Here is a 21,906-nt window from a genome sequence, read left to right as displayed (position 1 = left end):
TAAGGGTTAAGTCATGGCAGGAGAGCTCGGTTACGTGATATGCTCCTCCTGTACCATGTGGGAACTCAGGGACACTTCCGGTGTCCCTGACGACTACATCTGCAGGAAGTGTATCCGCCTTCAGCTCCTGACGGACGGCGTTGCGGAATTGGAGCTGAGGGTAGATTCACTCTGGAGCATCCACGGTGTTGAGAATGACGTGAGTAGTACGTGTAACGAGTTGGTCTTACCGCAGGAGAAGGGTCCACAGCCAGCTAGGGAATGGAAGACCAGCAGGAAGAGTAGTGCGAGGAAGGTAGTGCAGGGGTCCCCTGTGGTCATCCCACTGCAAAACAGATACACTGCTTTGAGTACTGTTGAGGGGGATGACTCATCAGGGGAGGGCAGCAGCAGCCAAGTTCATGGCACCTTGGCTGGCTCTGCTGCACAGGAGGGCAGGAAAAAGAGTGGGAGAGCGATAGTGATAGGGGATTCAATTGTGAGGGGAATAGATAGGCGTTTCTGCGGCCGCAACCGAGACTCCAGGATGGTATGTTGCCTCCCTGGTGCAAGAGTCAAGGATGTCTCGGAGTGGGTGCAGGACATTCTAAAAAGGGAGGGAGAACAGCCAGTTGTCGTGGGGCACATTGGTACCAACGACATAGGTAAAAAAAAGGGATGAGGTCCTACGAAACGAATTTAAGGAGCTAGGTGCTAAATTAAAAAGTACCTCAAAAGTAGTAATCTCGGGATTGCTACCAGTGCCACGTGCTAGTCAGAGTAGGAATCGCAGGATAGCGCAGATGAATACGTGGCTTGAGCAGTGGTGCAGCAGGGAGGGATTCAAATTCCTGGGGCATTGGAATCCGTTCTGGGGGAGGTGGGACCAGTACAAACCGGACGGTCTGCACCTGGGAAGGACCGGAACCAATGTCCGAGGGGGAGTGTTTGCTAGTGCTGTTGGGGAGGAGTTAAACTAATATGGCAGGGGGATGGGAACCAATACAGGGAGACCGAGGGAAACAAAAAGGAGACAAAAGCAAAAGACAGAAAGGAGAGGAGGAAAAGTGGAGGGCAGAGAAACCCAAGGCAAAGAACAAAAAGGGCCACTGTACAGCAAAATTCTAAAAGGACAAAGGGTGTTAAAAAAAAAACAAGCCTGAAGGCTTTGTGTCTTAATGCAAGGAGTATCCGTAATAAGGTGGATGAATTAACTGTGCAAATAGATGTTAACAAATATGATGTGATTGGGATTACAGAGACGTGGCTCCAGGATGATCAGGGCTGGGAACTCAACATCCAAGGGTGTTCAACATTCAGGAAGGATAGAACAAAAGGAAAAGGAGGTGGGGGAGCATTGCTGGTTAAAGAGGAGATTAATGCAATAGTTAGGAAGGACATTAGCTTGGATGATGTGGAATCTATATTGGTAGAGCTGCAGAACACCAAAGGGCAAAAAACGTTAGTGGGAGTTGTGTACAGACCTCCAAACAGTAGTAGTGATGTTGGGGAGGGCATCAAATAGGAAATTAGGGGTGCATGCAATAAAGGTGCAGCAGTTATAATGGGTGACTTTAATATGCAGATAGATTGGGCTAACCAAACTGGAAGCAATACGGTGGAGGAGGATTTCCTGGAGTGCATAAAGGATGGTTTTCTAGACCAATATGTCGAGGAACCAACTAAGGGGGAGGCCATCTTAGACTGGGTGTTGTGTAATGAGAGAGGATTAATTAGCAATCTCGTTGTGCGAGGCCCCTTGGGGAAGAATGACCATAATATGGTGGAATTCTGCATTAGGATGGAGAATGAAACAGTTAATTCAGAGACCATGGTCCAGAACTTAAAGAAAGGTAACTTTGAAGGTATGAGGTGTGAATTGGCTAGGATAGATTGGCGAATGATACTTAAGGGGTTGACTGTGGATGGGCAATGGCAGACATTTAGAGACCGCATGGATGAACTACAACAATTGTACATTCCTGTCTGGCGTAAAAATAAAAAAGGGAAGGTGGCTCAACCGTGGCTATCAAGGGAAATCAGGGATAGTATTAAAGCCAAGGAAGTGGCATACAAATTGGCCAGAAATAGCAGCGAACTCGGGGACTGGGAGAAATTTAGAACTCAGCAAGGAGGACAAAGGGTTTGATTAGGGCAGGGAAAATGGAGTACGAGAGGAAATTTGCAGGGAACATTAAGATGGACTGCAAAAGTTTCTATAGGTATGTAAAGAGAAAAAGGTTACTAAAGACAAATGTAGGTCCCCTGCAGTCAGAATCAGGGGAAGTCATAACTGGGAACAAAGAAATGGCAGACCAATTGAACAAGTACTTTGGTTCTGTATTCACTAAGGAGGACACAAACAACCTTCCGTATATAAAAGGGGTCAGAGGGTCTAGTAAGAATGAGGAACTGAGGGAAATCCTTATTAGTCGGGAAATTGTGTTGGGGAAATTGATGGGATTGAAGGCCGATAAATCCCCAGGGCCTAATGGACTGCATCCCAGAGTACTTAAGGAGGTGGCCTTGGAAATAGCGGATGCATTGACAGTCATTTTCCAACATTCCATTGACTCTGGATCAGTTCCTATCGAGTGGAGGTATAGCCAATGTAACCCCACTTTTTAAAAAAGGAGGGAGAGAGAAAACAGGGAATTGTAGCCTGACCTCAGTAGTGGGTAAAATGATGGAATCAATTATTAAGGATGTCATAGCAGCGCATTTGGAAAGAGGTGACATGATAGGTCCAAGTCAGCATGGATTTGTGAAAGGGAAATCATGCTTGACAAATCTTCTGGAATTTTTTTGAGGATGTTTCCAGTAGAGTGGACAAGGGAGAACCAGTTGATGTGGTATATTTGGACTTTCAGAAGGCTTTCGACAAGGTCCCACACAAGAGATTAATGTACAAAGTTAAAGCACATGGGATTGGGGGTAGTGTGCTGACATGGATTGAGAACTGGTTGTCAGACAGGAAGCAAAGAGTAGGAGTAAATAAATACTTTTCAGAATGGCAGGCAGTGACTAGTGGGGTACCGCAAGGTTCTGTGCTGGGGCCCCAGCTGTTTACACTGTACATTAATGATTTAGACGAGGGGATTAAATTTAGTATCTCCAAATTTGTGGATGTCACTAAGTTGGGTGGCAGTGTGAGCTGCAAGGAGGATGCTATGAGGCTGCAGAGTGACTTGGATAGGTTAGGTGAGTGGGCAAATGCATGGCAGATGAAGTATAATGTGGATAAATGTGAGGTTATCCACTTTGGTGGTAAAAACAGAGAGACAGACTATTATCTGAATGGTGACAGATTAGGAAAAGGGGAGGTGCAACGAGACCTGGGTGTCATGGTACATCAGTCATTGAAGGTTGGCATGCAGGTACAGCAGGCGGTTAAGAAAGCAAATGGCATGTTGGCCTTCATAGCGAGGGGATTTGAGTACAGGGGCAGGGAGGTGTTGCTACAGTTGTACAGGGCCTTGGTGAGGCCACACCTGGAGTATTGTGTACAGTTTTGGTCTCCTAACTTGAGGAAGGACATTCTTGCTATTGAGGGAGTGCAGCGAAGGTTCACCAGACTGATTCCTGGGATGGCGGGACTGATCTATCAAGAAAGACTGGATCAACTGGGCTTGTATTCACTGGAGTTCAGAAGAATGAGAGGGGACCTCATAGAAACGTTTAAAATTCTGAAGGGTTCAGACAGGTTAGATGCAGGAAGAATGTTCCCAATGTTGGGGAAGTCCAGAACCAGGGGTCACAGTCTAAGGATAAGGGGTAAGCCATTTAGGACCGAGATGAGGAGAAATTTCTTCACCCAGAGAGTGGTGAACCTGTGGAATTCTCTACCACAGAAAATTGTTGAGGCCAATTCACTAAATATATTCAAAAAGGAGTTAGATGAAGTCCTTACTACTAAGGGGGATCAAGGGGTATGGCGAGAAAGCAGGAATGGGGTACTGAAGTTGCATGTTCAGCCATGAACTCATTGAATGGCGGTGCAGGCTAGAAGGGCCGAATGGCCTACTCCTGCACCTATTTTCTATGTTTCTATGACCAGTGCCTCCCCAATTTCCATTTTTACTTCCCTCAGCAACAACATCCTAGGATGCATCCCATCCAGTCCTGGTGACTTATCTACTTTTAAAAACACCCAACCTCTCTAGTACCTCCTTATCAATTTTTAGCCCATCTAGTGTCTCCACTATCTCCTCTTTCTCTGACTTTGGCAGCATGTTCTTCCTTGGTAAAGACCAATGCAAGGCACTCATTTTGTACCTCACCTATGCCCACTGTTTCCATGTGTGGGTCTCCATTTTAGTCCCTAATAGGCCCCACCCCTCCTCTTACAACCTGTTTATTATTTATATTCCTATAGAAGACTTTTGGATTCCCTTTTATTTTACTGCCAATCTATTCTCATACTCTCTCTTTGCCCCTCTTATTTCCTTTTTCACTTCCCTTCTGAACTTTCTGTATTCAACCTGGTTCTCACTTGTATTCTCAACCTGCCATCCGTCATACACCCTATTTTTCTGCTTCATCTTACTCTCTATCTCTTTTGTCATCCAGAGAGCTCTGACATTGGTTGCCCTACCTTTCCCCCTTGTAGGAATATACCTCGACTGCAGCCGAACCATCTCCTCTTTAAAGGCAACCCATTGTTCTTTGCCTGCCAATCTTTGATTCCAATTTGTCTGTTCTCAACCCACTGAAATTGCCTTTCTCCAAATAAGTATTTTTACTCTAGATTGTGCGCTGTCCTTTTCCATAGCTAATCTAAACCTTATGATACTATGATCACTGTTCCCTAAATATTCCCCTACTGACGCTTGCTCCACTTGACCCGCCTCGTTCCCCAGAACCAGATCCAGCAATACCTCCTTCCTCGTTGGGCTGGAAATGTACTGATCAAGAATGTTCTCCTGAACTCACTTCAGAAATTCTTCCCCCTCTCTGCTCTTTACACTATTACTATCCCATTCTATATTAGGATAGTCAAAGTCCCCCATTATCACTATATAGTTCTTGCAGTTCTCTAATTTTCCTGAAAATTTGCTCCTTTACATTCTTCCCACTAGTTGGTGGCCTATTAAATACACCTAGTAGTGTAATGGTACCTCTATTGTTTCTTACCTCTAACCAAATAGATTCTGTCCTTGATCCCTCCAGGAAATCCTCTCTCTCTCCAACACTATAATATTCTCCTTAATCAATACTGCCAACCTATCTCCTTTCTTTCTTTCCCTATCTTTCCTGAACACCTTATATCCAGGAATATTTAGCACCCAATCCTGCCCTTTTTTGAGTCTGGTCTCCATTATCACCACATCATATTCCCATCTGACTATTTGTGCCTGCAGCACACCAACCTTATTTACCACGCTTTGTGCATTCACAGACATGCACTGTAAACCTGCCTTAGACCACCTTGTATTTTCTCTTCGTCTGACCCCACTTAATACCGTACTATTTCTTACCCTAGTGCTATCTGTCTCTCCCAATCCTTTGTGCACCTTGTTTCTGCTTTCTAATGCTACATCCTGGTGCCCATCCCCCTGGGCTTTAATTTTGCTAATAAGCCTATTATGTGGTACTTTTGTCAAACGCCTTTTTAAAGTCCAAATACACATCAACTGCACTACCCTCATCAACCCACTCTGTTACTGTACGGAGGAGATCAGAAATTTGCTGTGTAGGAGGGCGTTTTGGGTACACAAATTTTAGCAACCATGGAACAGCAGTGAACTGTATCACTGTGCCATCATGTTGACTATTTGATCATGAAAATGCTGAGAATATAACAGTAATGTCGTACCTTGCAGAAAGTGACATTCTTAAAGTCTTATGTTATTGATGCTGCCATACATTATGTATGTTGAGTGAAATAGCCGTACTACTACACTATATGGGTACTGATGATGTGGGCAGCAAGTGAGATTACCCACACTGTTCCATACAGAGCTAAATGGTGATGAAGTATCATTTGCAACAATGGAAAATAGGAAAAATCATGGGGAAAATCATTCTGAATTATTCTCTGCACTTTCGAGCATTTAGTTGCAGAGTGGCATTTGCCAAGGGCTGAAAACAGGTTATGTGCTTGTCCTCTTCTAGGGCAGAGAACAAGAAACAAAAGATGAAGTATTGTATTGCCCTTTTTTGTTCCTCAACAGCTATTAAGTAGTTCTGCATTTTAACTAAAGCTTTTAAAAGAATTATGAGTATTTTATTAACCATAGACACATTTATAAAAGGCCAGTTGTAGATCCGCAGATAACTGAATTACCACATCAGTAACTTTAAAATGCTTAATTAGATACTCGACAAACTTGGTAAATGTCGTCCTCTTGCAATTCCTTTTGAAAATTATGCATGCTGGTTTTATTTTGATGTTATAATCCTCCCTTATTGCTTAAAGGATTAATTAAGCCCTAATGAGCTAGTGTGTGTACATAAAACCTCAGTTTAAATCACCACCTTTGAACCATTATTGCTGTGTTTGATAGCTGTTTGTATCTCAATGGTAATACTTGCTTTTTGTTATGTGAGAAACTTTTCAGGACAGGCTTGTCACACTTCCCCAACTACCAGTACCATCAATTTTGTCAGTCAACTTGTGTATGCATAAAAGGGAAGAAGAGTCTGGAAGGGAGCAGTCTACTTAAACGCCACATAACCACATATATTGCACCTTACAGAAGGTATGCTCTGTTTTACCCATTTTTTTTGTACCTTCATTGAGTTTGGCATTTATATCTCCATTTTCCTCCAGAGTTGCTCTGGTGCTGTATGAAAGGTTGCGCTTATACTAAACTACTGGTTTGAGTGCAGTAGCGGTAGAATGCAAAGCACAGCTGGCAAGGCCGGAGATATATTGTGGGTTGCAACTCTCACTTTACCACAAGAGCGAGCTCTGAGCATGTACACTCCGGCACAAGTAGATGTTGCTCCCCTTTTAATAGTGTGTGGGCAACAGTGCCTGCGATGCAGTACAAAGTTTATAAAATGCATGGAAGATCCAAAGGATCCCTGAGCATTTTTTAAACTTAGCTTCACAGCATACTGGAATTGCAGTTTACCTGGTGCCAAGCCCGGCGGCATAGGGATATCGCACACCAACTAGTTTTAGTGCATTCAAGGGTCAGATTGGTTCTAATTACTGAGCTGTGCTTAGAGTTTCACATCTTTGTGCACCCAAAACCAATTTGCAGTGTCCCAAAGGTCTAACTGCAGCTTCATGGAGATGGGCTTGTTTACATCCCAGAGCAGCCCCTTAGACTTTAATGGAATCTGAAACTTAGAATGAGTCTTGGGCTGAATACAGAAAGTGGCCTCTTTTTTGGCCCTTGTCTTGTCTTTTCTTTCAAATAAAATTAAGGTTTTAATCCATTGTGGATTGAAAGTAACTACCTGTGGACACATTAAAAATTGGGCTGGATTTTCGGCTTTCCTGATTTTGGAGCGCTAACCGTGGCTGGGCGCTCCTGATACCGTCTGAAAAATGTTTGCGCCTTCGACTGGAAATTTCAGCAAAAAGTGAGGATCCATGATCATGGTCGTTAAACCAGCCATTACACAATTGACTTTGTGTGCCCGAGCTGAAAATTGAGACGGTAAAAGAGGCGGCCATTTTGCACATGTGCAGTTGTGTTTTTGTTTTTCCAGGTACAGATGTTATTTCAGGGCGTGGCAGCTTCCTGCGCACATACGCAGATGATCGGCCCGACTTCTGGCACTTCTTCAGAGATGAAGCAGCAGGAGGGCAGGCAGCGTGCCTGGCGTTTCTCCAATGAGGCTGCTGAGGCCTTAGTCAACACTGAGGTGGTCAGCACTCCATCTGGCTGGGTGAGCAAGACCGCTGCCAGCTATACTTAAACGAATTTGGCGTGAAATTACTCTGCGGCAGACACAATTGCCAGAACTGGCACAAAATGCCGCAAAAACTTCAACAACCTTACCAGGTTCAGCAGGGTGAGTAGCATTCATATTTATTTATGCCTGCTATCCTTCTAACATGAATGTCAGACACTATGTGAAGCATCTCATGTATATGCCCATTTTCAAAGTCTTGCAGCCTGTGAGGTGGATTTCACAATGCCTCAGAAAACTCGAGGATGACTTCACGAGCCATTGCCTCTTAATTAAGGATGCACATACACTCTTGTTCACTAATCATTGAGAACCTTCCTCGCAATACACTCCAACTCCTGATATGAGTTTCATAAGGATAACCTGCAGCCCCTATGTTACCTCCCTCTGACCTCCTAAGAATCACTCACAAAGCTCATACAACATCAACACAGATTGAAGTGAAGACATTAGAACATCCACACAGTCTCACCTGTTGAAGTATGGCAGACATATATGGCCCAACAGGAAGGGTACCCTTTCTGAACCCTTCCTATTTTTCTCTTTGCAGTCGAAGCACTCGCACAACAGACGTGAGCAGCTGGGCACAGGCGGAGGTCCGCCTCAATCCTAGAATTGACCGATATCGAGGAACGGGTGTCTGCCCACATTGGAGCAACCAACTCGGGCAGTTGCCGGGGTTGATGCTGAGCCTCCTTCGGGCAGTGATGGTATGTAAATAGATTGCGTGACTCATGTGACTTCCGTGAGACGTATTCTGAAGTGGCGGGGGAGCCCTCAAATGTACATGTCCAATGCCACCTTCCTGCTATCGCCCTGCCCCCTCCCCTCCTGCTAACCACACATCTGTTTTTTGGTGCTTGCAGAAGAACAACCACAATTGCACCAGGCATCCAGCGAGCCATCAACATTTGGTCATTGGGGCGGGGGGGGGGGGTGGGAGATGACGAGGCTTGCGACGAGACTGCAATGCCTGAGCCTCAGAGTCCACCAGTTGGCCCCTTGGAAGAGACCACATCTGGGGACAAAGCCAATTTCCAGGGATTTGAGCCAGCGGAGGCTCCTGGCCCCAGTCGTCGACAGCAACGCGAAGCGAGAGGGGAATCTAGGAGGCCAGCTCTCCAGAGGGTGAGTTGGCATCGTAGGTCTGCTTAAGAACAGGCAGGCATGGAACTGGACTTGATGGAAATGTCCAGGGAAAAAACAGGCATGCACCGTGAGCTCGTGGCTGCATTGGGTCGAATCCCAGAGAGCTCAACAAACTTTCTGCGACTGTTGCGGAGGCAGCGTCATGAATTGTCGGTGCAACTCAGGACTCCCATGAGGCCATCATTGCCCACTCAGAGGCAGGTGGCCTCCAGCAGCAACAATGGCGTTCCAGAGTGTGTGGTGCATGCCCTTGATCACGTCGCAGGCACAAGTTACGCTGCTGCTTGGCGATATGATGCAGTCAATGACTGGTGCCATCCTCTCTGTGTTCCCCACTGTCCAACGGGAAAGGGGCGGTGCCAAAGCAGACCAGCAAGTTGTACAGACACATCGTGCTCTGGATGTTGAGGCCCGCCCTGTTGGAGTCTTAGTGGCTCCCAGGAACTGGAAGCTGCTGGCCTTCCTCCGGATGACAGCATTGTGGCTCCCACCACTGACTCTCCCACTATGCACCCTACACAGTAACACCCAGTCCCCAGTGGCTACTTCCACCGATGATGAGGAGCAGCAGTCCGCAGCCGGGCCTTCCAGGTCAAGAGCTGGTCCAGGGCATCGTCCTACGCCATCTGCATCGTCTGCCCCCCCTAACACAGCAGCCCTCAAGCAGACTTGTCGGCACTCAGGCCTCATTGAGAAGGAGCAGCAGGCGTGGGAGGGGGTGAAGGGGAGGGGGGGAAGTGTGAGGCCAAGTCCCATTAAGGGGTGGGACAATGTTGTGTAGATGGCCGGATGTGTTATGAGTACGCATGTAAATAGTTTATTTTCATTAATGCACTTCATTGTTGATTTACTTTCAGCAGAATGCTGTTTATTGAATGGTTTTGTTCTGTTTGGGGAGCAGGGACTGTCTTTGTTGGATGAAAATGTGTCATGTGTATCATTCCAAAATTCACTGCAGAACAGCCTTTATGGTAGCGCATAGCATTACGAGTCTTAGCTACATCCCATTAGCTTCCCCATTAAAGCAAAGTGGTCCATTATGAGCTGGCGACGTGCGGCTCTGGCTCCGGCAGCATCTCCACGCTGCCTCCCCTGTGGATGGGGTGGCTCTGCAATCGGTGCCTCGCCAGGCTCTTCTTTGTCGTCCTCCTCTTCCTGAGGTGGGACTGCAATCCCCACTGATAATGTCTGGCCCCTCATGGTGGCTAAGTTGTGTAGCACACCACAATGAACTGAAGTATTGAAGGCTGCCTCCAGAGTGATCCAGGCATCAGAAGCGCTGCTTGAGCTCGCCAATTGTCTGTTCAGTGATGTTGCTGATGGCCACATGGCTGTCATTGTAGCGCTGCTCGACTTCTGTTGGGTTGCGGAGGGGGCGGGGGGGGGGGTCAAGAGCGGCTAGGCTATAATCTTTGTCCCTGATCAGCCAGCCCTGCCCTTGTCTTTGTCGCTGAAACATTCGTGAGACACTGCTCTCACGCAAGATGAAAGCATTATGTGTACTCCTTGGATAGTGGGCATTCGCTGCCAGGATGCGCTGTGTGTGGTTGTACACCAGCTGCACGTTTAGGGAGTGGTATCTCTTTTGGTTTCGGAATACGTTGTCTAATGGTACTAGCATGGCAAGGTTTGTACAGTTAATGGCTCCTTGAACCCTCGGGAAGCCCACAATTGTGCCAAACCATAAAGTCCCCTCATTCTGGCTGTCCCTGCTCATAGGAAACTTTATGAAGTCCATTTTGCCAGTGCACAGAGCCTTTGATACGTACCGAATGCAACGATGTGCAGCATGTTGAGATGCTGCATATGTCCCCTGCTGCTGCATTGAAAAGGAGCCGGAGGCATAGAAGGCCATCGCCACATTGACCTTCGCCTCGACAGGCAGCACAGTCCTGTTGGCGCTGGTAGACTGTAGGTTTGCCTGTACGAGCTGACATATCTGTCAGCACTTCTTTGGAAGCGCTACCTTCTCACACACTGCACCTCAGAGAGCTGGAGGTATGAGCGATGGTCCCTGTAAACCCGTGGGGGTTAAGGCCTCCTCCCCAGACGTCTTCGACCTTTCCTCATCCATGGGCCAACATGGCCAAGAGCCCTTCTCGCTAGAAGCTGCCTGCCACTAGTAACCAGCATGATATGCTGGCGAACTAGTAATGCCCCCATTCAAATCTCTCACTGATCTTGTAAGGAAATTGTAATGGCAGATAAAAGTGCCGTTTGCAAGTCGGAGCTTCACGCAGCGTGCTGTGCGCAGCCATTGCAGTCAATGTCAATTGCGATGTCTAATCCTCCACCCTCCATTTAAATATGCTGTCCATACCGCCTGTTGCACCCCGGGAATGCCGATTTTTTTTTTTTCAGATGTTTCCTGGGTTGCCATTAATTTCCATTCGGGGCGCTAGCGCGGCGTTGCACGATGATTGACCTCATGATATCAGTCAAAATGGTGGGCGGGGCGGTAAGTTTTTTGTGCCGCCGCAAATCAGGAGCCAGATTTACCGGCCGGGCGCTAAAACATGGACGCCCGTCGTGACGCCCCAAAACAGCATTTACCGATCCTCCAGGCCATAAACGAAGGTGCAAAAGAGCCAAAAATCCAGCCCATTATATTTTGAGCCTTTTAAAGATAATGCTGTGGAATGGCACAATCTTTTCACTTTTGTCATCTGGTATCCACATCAAACATTTTTCTGTGAGCTACAGACTAGCAACAATTAGAGTAAAGTTTCAATTCTAACCCAGTTTCTCAAAAGAGTCCCTATAATGTGTGAATTTTTGCACTTCCTGCACCAGCTGCCCTTATGCACTCACTGAGCAAGATTCCATCTTGTTTCAAGCTTTATTCTGTTGGCTCATGCCAACTGGGAATTGTATGAGACTTTACAAAATCATTTTAAGTGGGATAACTGAAGATAGCAGAGAGATGGGACTAGCAACTATCATTCTTGGTGAGATTTAAACCTATGTGGCAAAGACAAAAAGACTGTGTTAACCTGGCCATCATTGTAACTGTTTTACTTAGTAAAATATTAATCTATTCGTGCACGGACACCCATTGCACTAACCTCGCTAAATCCTAACCACTGACGCATCACTTCCATTGCTGCCTCCGGACCCTGAGCCCAGCTGGGATAGAGCTCTGTGTATACACACTCTCTCCTATTGGGAATTAACCCTCGCGGCCCAGGGTCCCACCGACTGTTGCCCCGGGTCACCCCACCCAACGTGACCCGATTATTCTATCCTCAGCTCCTACATCCTGAGGTCAAACTCTTGTCAATCACACAACTACTCAGCTCACAGTCCCCTCTTTATACTTTACACATTCCTTTCATCCGACTTGTTATGGCACTGCGGGGTCAGGGAGAGGGTCAGGGGTGTGGGGTCGCGAAATATTCGCACCTGTGAACACCCCATTCTCCTCGCTGCATTCTCTCCCGTGCCCCTCCAGTGCCGAACCGCTCCCCCCCCCCCCCCAAACACCACTCCATTTCCTACCCCCCAACACCACTCTTTTCCAACCCCTCGCAACAAACAGCAGGAGAGATCTCCGAGGCACGACACGCCACACTCGGTCAGGGCTAGGGGCGGGAGGCCCGCATGACTGAAGGGGAGAGGGATGTTTATTTTTTGCAGTTGTTCCTAAATGTTGTGTGGTGCTAATGGAACATGATTCCGTTTTAATGTAAAATATGTTTTATTGAAAAGCTTACAATGTACTTCACTTTAGTGCAATAAAATAATTCTTGTATCAAACTTTACTTTAATATGACTCTTTAAGATCACTTAAAAACTTTTAAGATCACTTATAAAGTTGTAAAGTTACAAAACTTACTAAACAATTTCAATTTGAAAACAGTTACAATAGTAACATCAACAACAACAGCAGCAAAGAAACTTCACCCATCTCTCATCCACATTTCGGTGAATGTGCACTTCCTCATGGGGGTGGTGGGGCAGGGAGGGGTGGTGGTGGTGGTGGGGTGGGGGGCGGCATTTGATTGGCCGGGCTGTGTGCTCTTATTGCAGCAGCTACCTCACACACGCCCTCCCTGATGGCCTGTGCCATCATTTGCATGCCCCCCCCATGATGGTCTGTGCTGTTGTTTGCAGTGCCTCTGACATTCCCACCTTCAGTTCCCGTGTCATTACTGCTATTTCTCCCGACAGTCCCGTTACCTCATCACCCACCCCGCTGACGGTGTCCACGAGTGATTGGGTAAGGATATTGGTCTCCACACCCAATGTCATAACCTCAAGCACATCTATTGCACACTGCATCTCAGGAGAGCCTGGTCGGATTCTCCTTCCCCTCGGCCTGGGTCTGCCTCACGGCACCCTTCCATGCGAGGCACAGGCTGAGACGGTGGGGCCCTGGGTGTTCCAAGCTGCATTCCACCACCACCACTGGGACCCACAACCTCGGAACCTATGAAACCATGGAATGTCGCACCAGAACTTGCATCACTATACGCGGATGGATACGTGAAGAAACGATCGCATGTCGCAACAGAACTTAAAGCACTACGCAAGGATGGGGAGGGGATGAAACATGGACTGTCGGACCAGAACTCATGGAAGTGTCTGGCAAAGTGAGGCCCTGTACTATGAACTGATCCATATTAGGATCAACATTCTCCCCTGAACACACATCCATGCCCCCCTCTTCCCGCCTCCTTGGTCTGGATCGTACACATCTGAATCTTCTTCTGGATCTTCAGGATTGGCATCATGTTCTGCAAAATATAACAGAACAGTCAAATGGTGAGCAGCACAGGAGTGGGCAGGATGGGTGACATGAGTAGTCTCACACATAGCAGGCCAGGGAGCAGGTTGATTTGAAGGGCCACGATGCATTTTCAGGACTTACCCTCTCCCTCGCGTGTAGGCCCAGCTTGTGCAGTACTAATTGTTTTTCTCCAGATATGACTCATCAAAACAGCGACCCTCTGTTCCAAGAGGATTTGGCGGGCCTCCTGTTCGAGTTCTTTACCTTTTATTCTTTTGCAAAGATGAAAATATAACTTTTTAGAGAGGGTGTCTTTCTGCTGGGTGGAACATATACAGATGGTCACATTTACAATTGCAATTCCATTGAAAAATGAAAATATTATTTACACTAACTACTTGACCAAGGTCCTGCTATTTCTTTTTACACTGCTTTCCACATCTCGTGGTATTCACCACTGCGCAGTAATCTTTTGCAACTAGGTTCCAGCGTTTCTTCATTTCTTTGGGCGGCACTTTTGTGCGACCTCTGCTATTGGCTCCTGCCATTTGTTCTCAATGACATTAACTAATATCTCCCCTTCATCATGCAAGAAATTCTTCGTTCTTGGTGCACGTTGTTACATTGCTGTTTTGAATTGACACTCAGTGATTTCTCAAAACACACAGTCCTTAGCTTGTGTGCACCTAGGCAGCACTCCTTTCCACTCCTTCAGACACCCAAAAATCACTGAGAAGGCTTTCCACTCCTTCAGGCACCCAAATATCACTGAGCACGCTTTACCTTGAAATATGGCCGATTGCCAATGTTGCTGACTCATTGCGCATGCACAACGTTGCCGGCACTCTCAAACACGCTGAGCCCTAGCCCCGACCCCCTGCCGGCTGTGTTGATCCAGCGCGGCCCTGGCTCCGCCCCCCACAGCTTTTGCTGCGCTACGCCAAGGACCTGCAACATTCCAGGAGCGGGGAGAATAACAAGGTTAGTTTTCGGTGCGGTTTTTATTCCACAAAGTCGGTGCTAAGCGGGGCGGGGTGCGGGGAATTTGGGCCCATAATATTTCTCTCTTTTAGGTGAGTATTAAAATAAACAAAACCGATCCTTCATTCCTAAAAGCCTGAAGCTCCTGTTACAGCTTTCAAATAAATAAGACTATAAGAAATCCTGATGGATTTGAATACAATAAAATCAAAGTATAGTAAATTGAAAATGTAAAGGAAATTTGAAAACACTGCAAATTTAAATGTTAATCCTTCTATACATATATATTCTCATGCAATAATAATTGCTTTTGCTGGGGTTTCTGCGAAGTGATCTAACATTCTAGTTTTTATATGGAATTACATTGCACAGAAACAGGCTATTCCACCCACCGGGTCTATGCCGGTGTTTATACTCCGTATGAGCTTCCTCCCAATCTCTTCCCACTCTGCTCCCATAGTCCTATGTTCTCTTCCCCATGTATGCATCAAGCCTCCTTTTAAATGCATCAATGCTATCTGCTTCAGTGGGTGAGTTCAGAACTAGGGGGCATAATCACTAATAAGTCGAATAAAGAAGTTAGGAGGAATTTCTTTACACAGTGTCAAGAATGTGAAAATCATTGCCACGTGGCGTGGTTAGAACAGTTTCTCCACACCCACACTATTGAACCCTTGATAATTTTAAAGACCTCTATCAGGTCTCCTCTTAGCCTTCTCTTTTCCAGACCATGCTCTATGGTATTCAAATTGCCATTTGATTCTCAATTTTCATTTTTTCCAACAAATTCCACTTAGACGGAAGCCAATAGAATAAACAGCAAACCTTATAGGATCTCCTGCAAACAGTAGCTTTCAGGAAACGCAAGCCCTTGCGTGAATTTGAACAGGTGCCTTAAATAAATACATACTTAAAAAATAAGTCTTCATGGCAGTGTTTGTGCTGTGGCAGAACTACATGTGTTAGAGGCATTTGAAATATTAGGCAAATAGAGTACATTAAAAATGTTTCCACCACACTTTCTGTTCGAATGCTTATGGAACACAAATATCAAACAGATTTTACAAGCTGTGACCAACGTTTTCTGTGGAGACGAAACATGTTAATTGCCATTTGTTGTACAGCAGTCAGGGAGAAGCCATTTAGTTTCATCATGGAAAGTGAACATTGAATTTGATTGTTTGTGTTATTTGCATGTTTCCGTTGCGATTTTCTGTTAAGTGTTTGGACTTCCTGTCAGTCTCTTTGAATTATAACCACCTATTCCAGATGTAGGGTGCAGTCAAGTGACTACTTTCCTTAATCTGGAAAAAAGAAGCTGAAAATCTTTCCCACCTTTATTGTATTGGAGAAATCAAATGAGCAAACAGAGTTCTCAATTGTGCATTTGGCTTGTTTCCATTCAATACCAACACAGATGGCTCTGTTGTTGCAGCGGAGGCAGAAATACTACATTAATGTTTAAAGGGATTAAAAATCCTCTTGGCAGTAGTGGCATATGTTACCACTTAATTGTTGCATTTGATGCTGCCCCTGCTGTTACAAAACCTGCAGTCATTTTGTCTGCTTCTTATAAAGTATTGAGAGTCTTTCATGTTCAAACCAAGCTTTCAACAAACCTTGTTCAATTTTTTTGAGTGTTTTCTTAGTGCATTCATACATCTTATCAGATGTCAATGACCTGTTACATTACTACATAGCATAAGGAGGACATTCATATTACATGATATTGGAGCACATGCACAAGGAACCTACTTGACCTACATTTGTGCTGGGTAGAACTGTGAAAGTTCCATCCTGAACTAGTCCAAACTGACTATGTCAGAAACAGATTATATTAAATAGTGAAAGTTATATTAAAATGTACTTTAATTATTCTAAATGAAGTGCTAGAAAAAGTAAATGCTCTTTTTGATTTTATTCTTGCATTGGTCAGTTAGAATAATGGATGGTTTGCTGATGCATTTGTTTAAGTTCTTATATTTATTTGCATTTGACCACACTAAATTTTACTAACATTATTTTCATTGGGTCAATAATCAGGATTTTTCAATGCCAGCATTTTGTTTGTGAATATATTTATTGGCATGTAAGAACACGAGATAACTGCTAAGTTCATAAAGCTCCCTCAAAATATGAGTGTTAAACAGTTAAGCGTTAAGATCATTACTGTATTCTATTATGCCATTGGTATATTTCAAGAATTAAAATGTGACTCATTTAAACGTTAAATGTTAAGCAGTTTTCCACTGTAAAGGTTAACGCATCCATTTTGCTCGTTCCTGTTGCAAATAATGGTCACATGCAGGGCAAGGTACTTTCAGATTAACTTGGTCAGTATGACATTTACATATGAGAGAAAGCTGTATAATGCCTCACATCCAAAGGCAGAAAAAATAGATGTGAAGCAGTCCTTTATTCTAACAGCTATGTATTTTATATATTAGCATGTAAAACATATAAGCCTAGAAATTCGATGGTGCCACGACCATTTTTCGAGCATTAGATGGCTGCTTAAGCCTCCAGTATGGCAGACAGGCAGGCATACATTGCGTGCACATTACGAACTGGAAGTGTGCCATCCACCATATTGGTATAGGAGAAAAATAGTCATGCATGGCTCATGCCGGAACAGATAAGGGGATTCATGCCTGTTTGAGGCCCCCTGTGGAAAATTGGGTTGTCCTGTGCGTTAAGCTCAACCAGCAGTTCTGAAAGGGACCACCACCAAAAAGGTAAGTTTGCAAAAATAATACTTACCTGAATGTGGAGCCAGGAGGAACACAAACCATACTGAAGCCGCCAGATGCTCCTGGCCACTGCTCATCCCTCCTGATCGCTCTTCTGCCCATGTCCTGATTGACCGTCTCCCGATTGCATACCCTTCCCCTTTAACAACCTACTTGCTGGCAAAGCAGTGGCCCAAAGCTCATAGTCTCTTCACCAGTGAGCTGCCTGGAGTTGCCCAACATGTGTCCGCAGCTCACCAGTCTCACATAAATGAGGCCTGAGGCCCAAAGTCAGCGAAACAAGATCTCGACCATTCAGTCTTGTAAGTGAACATGTACATCTATTTATATTTGAAGATTTTTGTTTCATCTCATTCAATTCCTTTCAATTTCATATTTGTTCCCTCCGCCCTCACAAATGGTTGATGCTCATGCTGCTTTCAGCTCGTAGGGTACACGAGCATATTTTGTGCTGAGCTAAAAGTAGACATGCTAGCAATCACAGCATGTTGTGCAGTTGTTTCTTCCTGTTCAAAGCACCCACTAATCTTTCTACTAAGTATTGGTTAAGCTGATAAATTTTGGTTAAAATATTTAAATCTTTCACCAGCATCAAATGCACCCAGGACTTAATCTATATATCATTTCCATTGTTTTTTGTAGGAACTTGCACAATGATGTGGCACTTCATGAAATTACTGAATGCAATTAAATAAGATTTTAGCAAAATGGGAAACCAATTACAAGACAAAATAAACAGTAACAATAACCACAACGTAATGCTGTTCAGATAGAATATATAGGAGCAGAATTTGCTTAAATTAACCTGCATTGCACTCTGTACAATTTGTTTTGTCTGGATTTGATTGGCTATTAGTTCTGTGGATGAGGTAATTTGTAACATTATATCTCATCTGTAGCACCAGCAGCATTAGTTTGGCACTAGAACATCAAAGGTTGAGGCATCACCATGTCAGTCTTCAAATTCTGGACATTAGTTAGACGAAAAAATTGGCTTTTGGGGCCAACCATATTTTCCAATATGGATCCCATCTCAAAAATGAACGATGGAACCTTGGAAAGAAGAGAAAAAACTGAAGTCAAATATGTATTGAGCTTAAAAGTAAATTACATTGAATAGAAATCAAATTAAAAGATAAGGTAGTAAAATTAGGAGAGAGCAAGTAGGGGATAGGAAAATGGGGTGAGCAAAGTCAGGATTTTTTAACGTTAATTTTTGGAGGTGTTTTTAGTTGTATGGTATTGATACAGTAATAAAACTACTGCTATTTGAATAGTTTTATTACTGGAACAGGGGTTTTAACATGTGTGTGTGTGACTGGATTGTGAACTGACAATCGCAGGAATTTCAAATATTCTTACCGAATACAGTGTAATGTCATAATGGCTAACAAAAATGATATATTGCATAACTGTTTTCTTAAATTTAAGACTGATTATGTATATAGTTTAAATTTAGAACTCACTCTAGGTTTTACAGATATTAATAACAGTAACTTGATTCTAAAACCACAACAGGAAAAGTAAGTGCCAAAAGCTCTGCTTTTATCAGTCTGGAATCAATCTAAAATCATTTAGAGGCAGTGCAGTCTGTTTGCTTGTAAAAAGTAGAAACATTTAAAACTATTTCAATATTACAATATTGATGTTTCCTGTTGCTATTTATTTTATTATTGGAGTTATCTTGTAGTGTAAAAATGAAATAAGTTATCAAAATTATATATATTAAACTCCATTGTTTTTTGATAGTGATTGCCTTTCACCTTGGGGCCCTGGGTTCTAATCCAGCCAAGACTGATGGGATAAAAATTCCCTGTCTGTTGGCTGTAAAGATCCTATGTGAAATAAGGTTAGGCAGTTTTAATGTAGTTCCACAGCACAAAACTGTCCCTAATTCAGCACTAATTAGCAATCTCACGCAGAGCGGCCACAGCATTGCTGATGTGGGAAGTGGCCAAAGTACTGCATGAATGCACTACAATTGCTCTTCTGAGTTTGGTATTGAGGTGTGTTGCTGGGGCAGAATAGAGGTAGCTTTTCTCTGCATCTGGCTGGGAGTGCTTGATGCTCACATTGACTGCCAGAAATGCAAAGAGTTCCATTTCCCTGAACCAACATTCCTCACCTCGATCAGCTTAAAAATTTCTACACAAAAAAAATTAAAATTTTGACCTTTTTTTGAGAACTAGCATTGTTGAACTCATCAGGTTATCCATACGTCTTATCTGTTATCATGGAATTGTTTGGTTAGTTTGAAAGCAATTGTCACGGTAAACATAGTATGTACTTTGCCTACAGGAATTCACAATATTTTATTTGGAAGAGGAAAATTAATTGTATAATCAACCTAATTTGCATATGCACATTGTCTGGTTAGCATTTGTAACATTCTTTCCAGTTTAAAATAATACATTCTGCTAGGTTTTTTTTTACACAGAAAATGGATGGATGGGGGTTTTTTAGGAAAAAAAATCAGGTGGGGCATAAAACGGAGCATCTGATCCACAACCACCAGCTTACTGCCTGTGCCCAAGTTAAAAATTACCCTGGATATTTTTCATGTATCAGAGAAACCTCTGCATGAATTAACTTTTTAATGAGGAAATTTCCTCTGCGTAATAAAATTGAATCCTGTTAGGGTTAATGGGCCCAAATTTCTCCATGAGTTGCACCATTTTTTTTGGTGTAACTTGATTTTTCTGGTGTATCTTTTTAGTTGCAAATCTGGCCATTTAATTTGCGCCAGTGTAAGTGAATGAGTTAGGTTTTTTGTTCGGTCAGTTTTTTTTTCAAAAAGGGGCGGCCCCAGCCACTTACACCATTTATGCCAATTTGGCCAGAAAAAAAGTTGTACTAAACTAACTTAGGGCAGCGTATGTGTCCACTTTTGTCCGCACAGAAAGACCTTACAGTTAAGGAATTGCCGCAAGTAACTACATTTATAGAACCACCAAGCACCAAACAAAGCACAAAAAGTAATAAGCAATTAATTAATAAATAAAATAGAAGGAACCCTGCACCTAAAGCACCAAGACCAAAGTGATCAGCAATCAATAAATAACAAATAAAAAAAAATTGAAGGAACCCTGCACCTAAAGCACCAAAATCAATCTGTAAATAACAAATAAAAAATAGAACTCCTACCTTTCGGGAAAGCAGCGGGCCGCCGATGAGGGAGCCCATTTGGCCAGGGCTCGGGACAGCGTGCTTCGGCCCCTCCCACACAGCCTGCAGCACGCGTTTGCCGAAACGGCCTGCCAGGAAGCTACTCTAGCGCGCATGTGCAGAGGTCCCGGCACTGTTTTCAGCACCGGGACCTAGCTCCACCCCCCTCTCTTTCTTCTGCACCACGCCAGCTCCACAGACGGCCCGAGAATCGGCCATGATCGCATGGATTTTTTTTGCTGCTGCTTCTGAGATAAAATGTCGGCGGGAGGCTCGGAGGTACGCCGAAAAAACCGGAGGGCCAAATTTGGGCCCAACGATTCTAATACTTATAGTGCACAAAAGAAATGTTCCCACTGTATGTGTGTCTAAATTAGCAAACTTTGGTAATTGGTTCTCAACTTTTATGAAGATTTTTATGATGTATGATTTTTATGTTTAGAGGAAAGCCTATAGTCTATGAAATTTGAAGCCAAGCATAGCTTCTTGTATTTTCTTTTGTAGATTTACAAAGCTAGATCATAGGAATCTTATCAAGCTTTTAGGTAATTAAATTTGGAACTAATACCAAACAAGCCTGTTAAAATTTGGGGTCTAGATATTCTCGGTTCACTGTCACTGGTCTCGCCCACAAGTTTAAAAAAGGCACCTAGACAGAAGTTGGCTTATGTACTAAATGGAAGTTGTTTTCACCTGATACTCAACAATAAATAATTTGTTGGCTTGTCTGGGTAATTGAAAAAAAAACCCTCACACCATTGTGTAGGAAAGCCCTTTTTTATCTCACTGTCAGTCTGTGAAGAGGGTAATAAAATAACAAGGCTTTACGCACTGGAAAGCAGGCTTTTGAAACAGGGTGGCTGAAAGGGCACTCTGATTTTGTAAAAGGGAAAACTGTGAAGACTTTCACTCAGGCAAAGAGGTTAGAAATGATGGAAGATAGTTAGAAGGCATCCTGTATACATCAAGTGAGATGATTCATTTATTGGGGAAGCATGACATGTTCTTCTTTTGTATTATTACATAAAGATCAGTTGCATTAATTCACTTAAGTGATTGTAACACCTGTTGCTGTGTATATTCATTTGCTGTGAAATAAAGCAGCTTAAGGATTCATATCAAGCCTTTCCTCGCTAAGTGCTTGCTCAGAAAAATTGAAGAAGTAATGTTCAAAAGACACGGATATCCAGAATAAGCCACAAGGGAGTATAATTGTTAAATGCTATCGTACAAATAGATGTAGAGCAATGTGAGTCAGCTCCCATAGAAGTAAGATCACTTACA

General features: G+C 43.9%; 1 protein-coding gene across 5 annotated transcripts in view; it reads left to right on the top strand.

Moving 5' to 3' along the window:
- Positions 1 to 21,906, top strand: part of LOC139265735 (transmembrane protein 33-like) — a 210,051-nt gene that overhangs the window by 172,079 nt on the left and 16,066 nt on the right. For 2 of the 5 annotated variants that reach the window (XM_070883054.1, XM_070883053.1), the window contains one exon: positions 6,540 to 6,680. The exons of 2 other annotated variants lie outside the window; for them this stretch is intronic. In XM_070883054.1, coding sequence (XP_070739155.1) covers positions 6,540 to 6,680 — 141 coding nt within the window. Of the gene's footprint in view, positions 1 to 6,539; positions 6,681 to 7,644; positions 7,734 to 21,906 lie in introns of those variants that run through there. One more of the 5 variants, XM_070883056.1, reaches the window with a different exon arrangement.

Source organism: Pristiophorus japonicus, chromosome 6 (genome assembly GCF_044704955.1).
Source record: "Pristiophorus japonicus isolate sPriJap1 chromosome 6, sPriJap1.hap1, whole genome shotgun sequence".
NCBI classification, from domain to species: domain Eukaryota; kingdom Metazoa; phylum Chordata; class Chondrichthyes; family Pristiophoridae; genus Pristiophorus; species Pristiophorus japonicus.
Note: the sequence above shows the minus strand (reverse complement) of the source record. Positions and strands in the feature narration are given on the sequence as shown.